A 10,803-nucleotide genomic window follows, 5' to 3' on the forward strand; every position below is an offset into this window, starting at 1 on the left:
GGGGGGGGGGGTCAATGAACATAGTAAATGAAGCGGTACTTATGTTTCAACGAACAATTTTCTATTCTGGTGTCGTGCCTGGAGACCCTCTCATCACAATTTTAGACATCCAAAACAATTTTAAAAAGTTTAGAACTATACTTTTGAAATAAAAAAATTCGCATTTAGTTATAAAATGTAGGAGGAAAACGTTAAAGTTTTTATTTCTCACAAATGTCGCCTTCCTTTTAACAATCATTAATTCTCCGAGATATAGTTAATTATTTAAGCGTTTGCCCAATCAAAAAACATATGTAGATATCGGCAAGTGTTACAACTTTGGTTTTGATGTCTAACATTGTGTAGAAATGGTGAATAACTTGGGGGTTGGCTCTCCACGCCACGGCACGGACTATACAATAGATTGGATCTTCCTTTGGAAATTTCCAAAACTTAAAAACTTTTGAAAAAGTATTTCAGAAATTTTGCATTAAACAATTGTATGACTAACAACCCTATAGAAAATAGGTACACAATAAAATATACCCCTGGAGACAATTGGTACACAATAAAAATTTACAGTTGATATCACTATTTTCGTTTTAAAATAACATTGAAATTAAAAATCCTTGATACATTCAAAATGCCAGATAATTCTAAAATATTAAAACTTTCTTAAATGAAACATTATACAAAATAAAAACAGCCGCAAAATCAAAACCTTTAACATGCCAATTTTTGTAATAAAGGATATTGTTGTTGAAAATAATCAGTTGTTGATAAAGAATAACTCGCAAACATGTTTTTTATCACTTTTCATTGAATTTATTCAAAAAAAGTTTGAAATATTATTTCCAAATAATGTTTCCAGCAACAGCTGATTTATACTCTCATCTTTACAACTATATTCATCAATATTTGTTCTCTAAATAATACAGTTTTCACGACATTTTTCACAGATAATCACAACTAAATCCAACCTGCGGATTGTTAAAAACACCATATTTAATCACTGAACGGTTTCCTACATTATTGATGCAATAATTTGCAATATAAGTTTCGTAGTTTCGCCGTATTTTGAACCCGAACCCACGGCCATGATTTTTCCTGTAGGGAGAAGCGAGTACGGCACAGGCTTCTCTACCTGCTAGGGAGAACCCGCCAAATTTAAAATATTCCGAAATTTATTTTGTTCTCTGCAAAATTAAAATTCTTGGATCTCCTATAATCCCTGTAATCCTCAAATTTTTTCCCATTTTGATTAACTATAGTCTATAAACATTTGAAAATTTGGATTCAAAGCGATTAAAAGCCATGATTGTACATTTTAAGGGCCGTACGTGTACATTCCTATAAAAAGGGGAATGCCATATATAATTCATAACTGCAGTCAGTCAGTAGCCCGTTCCTTTCTCGATATGCACAATCTATAATGTTGAAGATATCGTCATTTTTTAGCTGTACACGTATAAATACAAGTGACCCTCCAATAGTGGCATGTCCGATTCACAAAGAATATCCTTGAGGTCTTTGTCTGTCCAGAATTAATGAAAATACCCGGTTTCTCTGTTGAAAAATTGCATGGTAATTTCAATATTTTGGTTTCTATAAATGTTGAAAGATTGTCATCTTCTATGTTTCTTCAAATCATGAAACAGGAGAGATGGAAAGAAGTTACTTTTGAATTGCCAAAATATTCTCGCATATCACGTAGTATCCAAAGTTTGCATGCTCTTCCGCAAAATTTATCAGCATTTTGCCAATTACGCCATTTAAACTCGGGTGAAAGAAAGGTCCAAACCGTTGCTTTCGTTTCAAACCGGACACATGAGTGTCGAGAGTGTCAGGATTGGGCACAAATATTATGAATTTTTATTATCAACGTTTTAGTAACTATTTTGCATGCCGCGAGAGCAAATATCAATTATAGAAACAATTTCCAATTCATATTATTAAGCACTATGAGAACTATAAAATAACACAGCTTCCTTAAAATTTAAACTGTGAGTGATCGTAAAATTTAAACAATTCACTGCCAATAAAACCTCATACCATTTTCGAAACAATTCGAGGTTTTTCATTATCGCACATTACAAAAAGGTTTCCAACGCAAGTGTATTTTACTTGCGCGCAATTCCGTAATAATTGCACGCAATAAACGCAACGGAATTGCGCGAGCGCAATTGCTTCCAACTTCCTTGCGTAATTTGTGTGGATCAATCTTTGGTAATGAATTGATCCGCTCTACTGCCCATCCGTCCTAATGTGCCCANGTGTATATGTAGGGTTAGGTTAGGTTAAGCTCATTTCTGGGCCGAGCGCTGCGGCTAGCACATGCTAGGGGGCCGAGCGCTGCGGCCACATGTCTGGGCCGACCTACGAAAAGTGCCCATCCGACCTACGAAAAATGCCCATCCGACCTACGAAAAGCGCCCATCCGACCTACGAAAAATGCCCATCCGACCTACGAAAAATGCCCATCCGACCTACGAAAAATGCCCATCCGACCTACAAAAAAGGCCCATCCGACCTACAAAAAAGGCCCATCAGACCTACTAACGTGTAGTTCTTAAAGTAGCTTAAAGTAGGTCGGATGCACCAATATGCTGTTTTTAACGTGCCCATCTGACCTACAGAGCATCGGTCCTACCACAGCTGTTAAAACCACGTGGTTGTAGGTCGGATGGGCAGTAGAGGGGATGGGCGTAGGTCCAAAAATACACCATCCTTTGAACCATCATGTAAGAAAGTCAGAATTAATAAAACATGGGAGAAATCTAAGAAATTACGGAGAAATCTAAAAAATTAGGAAGAAATCCGGGTTTATTGCAAAGGGCCTAGATTATTTTATAGAATATTTAGAGATTTATAAAGGAATACTAGAAAATATTAGATTTAAGACGAAAATACAAATACTCCGCAAGAGAAGATCTGAAGCAAGTATTTATCAAAAAAGAATCCTAGGGGCCGGGTAGAGGGCTCCTAAATGGCGTTTAAGCTTAATTACTAGTAAACTTTTCCGTTAACAAATGGAGCCACTTAAACCTTTATTTAAGATTTAAATTGCATATTAAGGTTAGAAAGCATTGAAAGAAAAATTATCTTAAGTTTCAAGGATTATAAAAACCGACCTGTATGTCACAACACATTAAGTTGCCTTCTTGCTTCTGAACGAACCAAACAACTAAAATGTAGAGAGGAATAAAAACTCAAATTCTCATATCAGCTCAAGGATAACTTCTATAGATAATGCCTTCCTTATTGTAATATAACCCACCTTGTAAGCAACATTCAAACTGAACTATTACAATATAATTATCTATTCTAATAAACATGTTTTTATTCTTTCTTTATTTATCTCAACAATGGAGTCAGAGAAAACGATGCAAATTATGAGAAGAGGAATGATTTAAATCCTACCGTGGTTCGTTCAGCTGAGGATATATATAACTAGTAACTGGTATATCACCAATAATCACTGTTTAAGGACGGATTACAAAAGTATCAATAGATTTCTCTTTCGCCGGGATTTAGAAAATCCTACAATGGCTGCCTTTAAAATCGATCAATAGGCAAACGTCGGTGGAAGCAGAGCAGTATAAATAATCCTAGTATTCGGCGGCACCGGGTTGAAATCTGTTTAACCTGCTACAGATGTTTCGAGTCTAGACTACATAACTTTTAGTCCAGCCTTTTAAATATAATAAGATTGGATGAGTTGGATGAAAAAGATAAATTCGGGATTTCTCTTTTTCCTTCCCATTTTCCCACGATCAATGAAGGACCTGAATTAAAGGAAGAAAGGGGGTAGGGGGAGGCACGGGCGGTTTAAGCCAGGGTGGGTAAAGAAGAAAAGTTGCGTGAAAATCCCCCCCCCCCCACTGAATACTTCAATTTACACCCCTCTTATTTGGGTAATGTTACATCGTCTATACGCAACATCCCCCCTGCTGAACTTCGGATATTGTAGTATAGCGTAGGTCAGAAGTGTCGAGTATGGCGGATTTGCGTAGGTCGAAAAAAATACAGGGTGTCCCAATAAACATGGGAATTCAGTGACGAATTCGATATCGTCTTTTTAAATAATTCTTTGATTTAGTATAGTGATACGTCTACTGAGAAAGCTGTAATCTGGAAGAGTTTCGTCTGCTATATGTTCACATTTTGTTTGTTTATGTTTTGACTGCATAGGTTGTACTTAAAATAAAACAAGAAAATTGCAGTATACAGAGTAAACTTGTCCGTCTACACTGTTCATCATGCGGAGACATTATAGAGACATATTTACAGTCTTTTACCCTTTTCATAAAATAAACTCTAGCAGACATAATATTATGGCTTTTGAAATTAGGTATTACAATGCCAATTCATAACAAAGACGATATCGAATTCGTCACTAAATTCCCATGTATTTTAGGGACACCCTGTACAATACTTATTTGGCAAGGAAGTGCGATTTACAACAAAAAAGACATGTATTACAATATTTCCCCTTATGTTTTGCAAAAAAAATAATACAATTTACCCGCCCCCCCTTCATGCTAATAATTCAGTGCTTAATATATAACCTCCCCACTTACCAAGAATGAAAAAAATGTGATAATTGAAAATTTTGCAAAATTTTTATCAAGACCACACGTTTATATCAGGCCTGAAAGTCCCCTTTCCATTTTGATCCTTTTATTTAAAATACTGCTTTACTGTACCTTACTGCTCACATTAGTGTTGAGAAAATTCATTAGCTGCCCCTCCCCCTGTATTGCAATAATTCATTGGCAATATATTGCAAAAAAAATGAAATAGTTATCCATTAAATTCAAACCAAGTTATGAATAGAAACCTTGGGAGATGCGAACAGGAACTTTAATCATTTAAGCTGAAAGATTCTGGTCCGAATAAAGATGAGTGTTATTTTCACCTTGAACAGTGAAAGGGGGGAGGGGGTTGGATGAAACCTAAAGGAAAGTAACAAAATATTGGAAAAGGGGGGACACCCTCTGATGGAGCAACCAAATAAAATCTTTCTCTTCTTAGTCTTATAAATACTGAGAAGACTGCGTTATAAGATCGCCAGGTGGTATCAGTCATTCTAAGCGATATGAACTTCTTTCTTATATTGAGTAATAGCTTATAATAATCAGAATCCATAAAACCTGAGTTCTGAACTTTCGTGTGTAAATTCGTTGAGCTTGGACCCTATATCTCGATATCCAATTTGAACACTTGAATTTAAGGATAAATGCTTGATCCCTTACTTTTAAGTTATCCCTGCAGGGTATGACCACCACTGGATATCGGAGGAATGATATTTATCCGTATACTCCGAGATTTACCACACACAAGTTCTGAACTCTGATTACATGTTTCTTCATTATTATAATAATCTATTCCACTCAGACAGAATACAAAAAAGTTTAGTAAACCAATTATCTCCTACTTTCTCTTGGAGAAAAAATATTTTTTTGTTAATATTATATATATATAATATATATATGAAAGAAAATATATTTCAAATATATAATAATTTTACTACTCTATAAATATATAGAGGGATATTTAATAAAAATTTAACATATTCTATTATAAAACAATAAATAAGGAGTGGTGGTGGACTGACGGGATGCTAATAAATCTTCTAATTGATGCCTGAAACAATTTAATTTTAATGTATAAACATTATGTATACAGGGTTACCCACAATAAGATGCGACTGTAAAGACAACCAGAAATACTGACTATGACAATTCCAAGATTGAATATAGTCTTTACATAGCCTTTTTAATGATTGACCAATAAAAATTACAGTTGCGGGGAATAGCAAATATAAAGTGCCAGACAGTTTATATTCCCCACAGTCGTCTCTGAAGTCTCATTCTTTGTGGTTAATCCTGTACTGAACTTGTCAAAGTACTAAGTACAAAGATGGAGATATTTAAAAAGAATATCCAAAGAATATTGATGAATTTTTGCATTCAGTGAAGAAAGGAACTGAAAACTACCACAAACTCTAATTTTCTATTCCTATTATCTTTGCAATATGATGTCATATTTAAATGTTATTAACTATGATTTTTAGGGCTATTTCTAATAACGTTTTTCTTATCAGCTAATAAAGAAATAGGAGTTAGAAAACGAACGTTGGTGGCAAGTAATCAGTTCCTTTCCAAGAATTTTAGACAGCTGATACAGTTTACAGGGGAAATTAGTTCCAAAAATAACACTTGGCCCATTTCTAACACTGAGTGTAAGAAATGGACCAAATCTGCAAAGATATCTTTTTTAAGCGTATAGTATATCCTTAAATCCAAGCCAGAGTTAAACAAAATTTCACAATACATTTATAAGAAATGGCTAAAACTATTTATTGAAACAAGAAATGTCAACTTTAAACCAATAACAAGGTGAGAGAATTAGTTTTTAATGATTCTTGTTTTCATTTTCGAACATATCCCTATTTTGGAACAAATGCCGCATTTTAGCTCATGTCGCGTTTTTTAAGCATATCCTGGTTTGAGACAATTTTTCGAATTCATATTAAATGTAAATTTTCAAGTATTTAGGCACTTATGTCACAAAACAAGATTTTTTGATAAGGTGAGATATAAACAAAATGGAAAATAAAAACAGAATGTTCTATTGTAATTAAAAAAGAACATTACGGCATTGAGAAATCAAAATAATAATTTTATTTTGTTCTTCCAATGTAGATTTTACTAGTAAGGCGGGTTAATTGATTGATTAAAATGCAGGAAACTAAATCAACTTTATTCCCTTGTTCAACTAATAAAATGTGAAAACTTAGATTCAAATATAATTCAGCAGTTAATTTATGCTTCATAAGATAATTTTAATTTGCAGTGATTTATTTTGTAAGTTATTAAAATGATTTTTTAAAATTGTGGTTTATGCTCAAAAACGGGAAAAAGTGGGTTTTGTCTCGAAAACGCGATTATGATTCAAATTCAGATATGTTCTAAAATGGAAAACCTGACATTGTCTTGATTTATAAAATGTTGGTTATAGTTTATACTATCGACTTTTACTCTCAATATGGGCCCAGATCCTAAAACCCCAGTCTTTCAAGTTGTGCCCATTTCTAACACTCAGTGTTAGAAATGGGCCAAGTGTTAGTTTTGGAACTAATGTCCCCTGATATACTTTATACCAATAAGCAAGGAATCTACAAATGTAGTTTAGAATTGGGCGCACATTTTTTTAAAAAGAAAAACTTTTTACCCAAAAACTCGAGTACTAATAAAACTATGCTAAATTGTGATAAAACACGCATATGAGGAGTGGTCGCAATAATAAAATTAAATGAGAAGACGGTATTATAAATTTGTCGGCAATCAGCATATTTGTCAAACTCAAATCCACGTCAAACTAGATTAGAAATCAGGGGCGTATTCAGGAATTTGTCCAGGGGGGGCTTAAATTTTTTTCTCTTTCCAGGGGGGGTNATGTTTGCTAAAAGAATGGCACAGAAAACTAGTCGGGTTCGAGAGAAAATAAATCATGTTTGCTAAAAGAATGGCACAGAAAACTAGTCGGGTTCGAGAGAAAATAAATCATGTTTGCTAAAAGAATGGCTCAGAAAACTAGTCGGGTTCGAGAGAAAATAAATCTTGTTTGCTAAAAGTTATTTTAATGTCAAATAAATTAAGAAAAGTCCGGGTTTCGTATTTCTGGAAACCGAGCAAACCGAACCATAGAATTCGATATTTAATTGAACTTTTTAAATAACGGCAAAGACAGAGTTTGGATGCAATAATGGAAAAGAAAGTTCCAGCCATTATGCAGAACTCTTGTTGGTGCCCCCACCCCAACTTTACGAGCCCCTATTCCTATTGATTTACGTGTTTAGACAATTTGCATGAAAAAATGTCGGCCAGTAAAACAAAGTTTTAAATGTCTGATTTACCTTGTTATTACAGAAACCTGTTCGTCATCACATTCAAGCCAAATATCATCCTGATCGGATACTAGTCCGGGGGATTGACGGGACCCGGAGTCAGATCCGTTACTTGATCCAACCCTCTCCTCTGTAAGACTAGGGTTTAGCTTGAGCCCACAACAGGATATACTTCCGCAAACAGGGTTTGACACGTTGTACTGGGGTTCTGTTGGTGTAGAATTGGATTTACTAAACATCTTTAAAATGCCGCGTTTCGTGTTTTTATTCCTGAGCGTGGGATCAACTACGCCAGGACGTCGACACTGGAAATAGTCAAGGTTTACGTCTCCGGCCCTCACACAGGCAATATAGTGACCAGAGGCAAGGGAAGCTCCAAGGTGCAGGATAACCGAGTAAAGACGATATTTATGAATAGGTCCACCCGGGCGCTCACGGCACTTCTGACAAAAACAGTCCATGATCAAAGGGGTTGGAATATAGTCGGTTAGCTTACTTACGAACGCTCTGGAGGAGGTGGTGGTAAACCGTTTTAGCTGGAGAACTAGGACAGACGGTAGAACCTCGTAGGAGACCGTCCTTTGCGCCTCGTTTAGCCGGGAGCATTCGGAACACCAGTACTTGTTCACGTCCCGTAGAGTCTCGCTGGCCAGAATACGGTTGATAAAGAAATTATATCCCGATTCCTCATCATCGTCATCACATTGTATTGGAATGTCTATGTTAGTAAACTCCTCCTTCTTGTAAGTGCTGCACTCGCACTCCAAACATTTGGTTCTCATCACCCCTATACCGACAAACTTTTCCTTTACAAAATTGCATGGATTGGGAATTGTATCTTTAAGTTCTGCTAATCCCGGTTTTTCCGTCCCGTTGTGACAATTGGCATCTAGAGCGTTAATAAGATTGTTAGTACTTCCATTCTGCTGATTTTTCTTCTTGGATTTTTTATCTTCCACCGGAGGAGGAAGGACTTCCGGTTTAAGATCTCCCGTGATTTTAACGTCCTGGAGATGAGTAAGGAGGGTGACTAGAAGTTCATGTGCGTCCTGCTGCTGGTTTCCTTCAAATAGAGGATAAAGGCGTCCTATAGACTGGAGCAGGGCGGAAGGAAGGACAGGATCCTGAACAAAATTTTTTTCATTTTTATCACAAAATTTTTTTAGTTTCATATTTAATGCTATTTAATCTTATATATATTTTCTAATTTTTAAGCTAAAACAATAGCGGGGGCGGGGCGGCTACGCTTGCCAAATAAAATTGGCGGTAAACGTGAAAATAAATTATTTGGGTTGAAAATATCTCTAAAAACCGTCAATTAACATAAATTGGCTTAGCATGGACTGGCAAACATTGTAAAAAATTTAATTTGAAAAATGTATTAATGGCCAACCTTGGGGTCTCCCTTGTATCCGTCGGAGTTACATAATTTCTGGAAGAGGTGATGAAGAGTGTGAATAACATCAACTAGATTATCTCTATCTTCATCAGGTTTTGGTTTACCATTCTCAAGCTTTAATCTATTCTGAAGGTCGGAGTTCAGGTGATGAAGGTTGTGACAGAAACCCGGAGTAAATCTAGAAAAAATCTCATTATTTATTTCCTACTTTTATGAATGAGAGAAGACTTAAAAGGTTTTTAAAACCTTAAGAAAATAAAGAAAACAAAAATTTTTTGTTAAAAAATAAATTTACATCAATGAACTAATTAACTATTCTAGGGAAATAAAACTCTTATAAACAGACGATTGGACTAAAATATCAACTTGATTTAATTTTCCGCTAAAAACTTTGGGTTGGAAAATTTCTTGTTTAAAACTATCAGTGGTAAATTTAATGAAGAATATGGATATCACAAAATATTTTCTCTGGTCTTGAAAATAAAGGCACAATTGAAATATTGGACGTTAACTGACAAGTTTTTCCAACCTATCGATACTTTTTATTCTTAGGTTCATTTGACAGACGTTTAAGATATAATTAAAGAATTATATGATATAAATGAGAACCTGAGTGTGTATAGAACTGAGTTAAGAAAGCAAGTATTGCCAAGGTTGGCGAGGGAGGAAATCCCTGGAGAGAGGGATCTCGTGGAGTCTGAAGATAGATCCCCATTCATCATACTTCATTTATATACTGCCTACGCTCTACATAGTCGTCCAACAGAATTCATTTAATCATCTGAAAATACAAATCATTGGTAACATACGTAATACTTATAATATAACAGAAGTCTAAATTAATATTGGAAAATTAACGCACAACAAAAGGAAAAATTTATTCTGGATTAAAAATTTCTTTTTTAAGGTTGACGCCGAACTCACCTGATTCACCTAATTCGATTTCCACCCTGCCAATTAATGTTATTTACTTATTTCGGTTTTTTTGGTTAATGAAGGTATAAACTCCAATTATTATACTTACAACTCGTTTAATTTACATCCCTAAAGCGCTGATAGTAGTTGATTTCAGATTGGCCATTACGTTATAATTGCAGCTATAATTGTAAACGGTTGTAAAACGCGAATGTCTAGTTTTTAAAGAATTCTATATATAACTAGCTGAAGTGTCCGACGTTGCCCGTGAAATAAAAAATTTAGATTTATGAAAAATGTAAAGTATTTAAAAACAATGGAATTTTATTTAGCCTATGTTATCCCAAGTGTACTTATGGGTTACCTCAAAAAATTTCAGCCAATTCGGTTCAACTGTTTGGCCAGCTATAGCTAACATATATAAAATCACACAAATATTTATCTGAGAAAAGAGCTTTATTTTATAAAGTAGTTAAAAATGATAAAAAAGTAACCTACCATTATTATATTAATATTTCGCTATTATTACGTTTTATCGTAAACTGTTATAGAATATTCAAAATTAAAATAGCTAATTTGAACTAATTTGAAATGAAAT

The 10,803-nt window shown here is 34.7% G+C and overlaps 2 protein-coding genes and 1 long non-coding RNA gene across 3 annotated transcripts in view; all 3 read right to left on the reverse strand.

Annotated features, from left to right (window-relative positions):
• The window catches only part of LOC111694937 (transcription factor SPT20 homolog), a 6,158-nt gene extending 5,084 nt beyond the window's left edge, over window positions 1–1,074 (reverse strand). Inside the window, exon 1 of the mRNA XM_023464008.1 lies at window positions 960–1,074. The gene's annotated coding sequence lies outside the window, so the exon portion shown is untranslated. The remainder of the gene's footprint in view (window positions 1–959) is intronic.
• Window positions 1,075–3,113: 2,039 nt separating this feature from the next.
• On the reverse strand, window positions 3,114–3,615 carry LOC111694934 (uncharacterized). The gene is made up of 2 exons (XR_002763755.1): window positions 3,400–3,615; window positions 3,114–3,163 (listed from the first exon to the last, which is right to left on the reverse strand). It is a non-coding gene; the product is annotated as an uncharacterized LOC111694934 (long non-coding RNA).
• Window positions 3,616–5,500: 1,885 nt separating this feature from the next.
• On the reverse strand, window positions 5,501–10,086 carry LOC111694931 (ubiquitin carboxyl-terminal hydrolase 1). Its single transcript, XM_023464002.1, has 4 exons — window positions 9,900–10,086; window positions 9,285–9,468; window positions 7,901–9,015; window positions 5,501–5,625 (listed from the first exon to the last, which is right to left on the reverse strand). The coding sequence occupies exons 1-4, from the start codon at window positions 10,010–10,012 to the stop codon at window positions 5,547–5,549; spliced, it is 1,491 nt and encodes a 496-aa protein (XP_023319770.1). The 5' UTR covers window positions 10,013–10,086; the 3' UTR covers window positions 5,501–5,546.
• Window positions 10,087–10,803: the final 717 nt, after the last annotated feature.

Source organism: Eurytemora carolleeae, unplaced genomic scaffold (assembly GCF_000591075.1).
Source record: "Eurytemora carolleeae unplaced genomic scaffold, Eaff_2.0 scaffold192, whole genome shotgun sequence".
In the NCBI taxonomy this organism is placed as follows: domain Eukaryota; kingdom Metazoa; phylum Arthropoda; class Copepoda; order Calanoida; family Temoridae; genus Eurytemora; species Eurytemora carolleeae.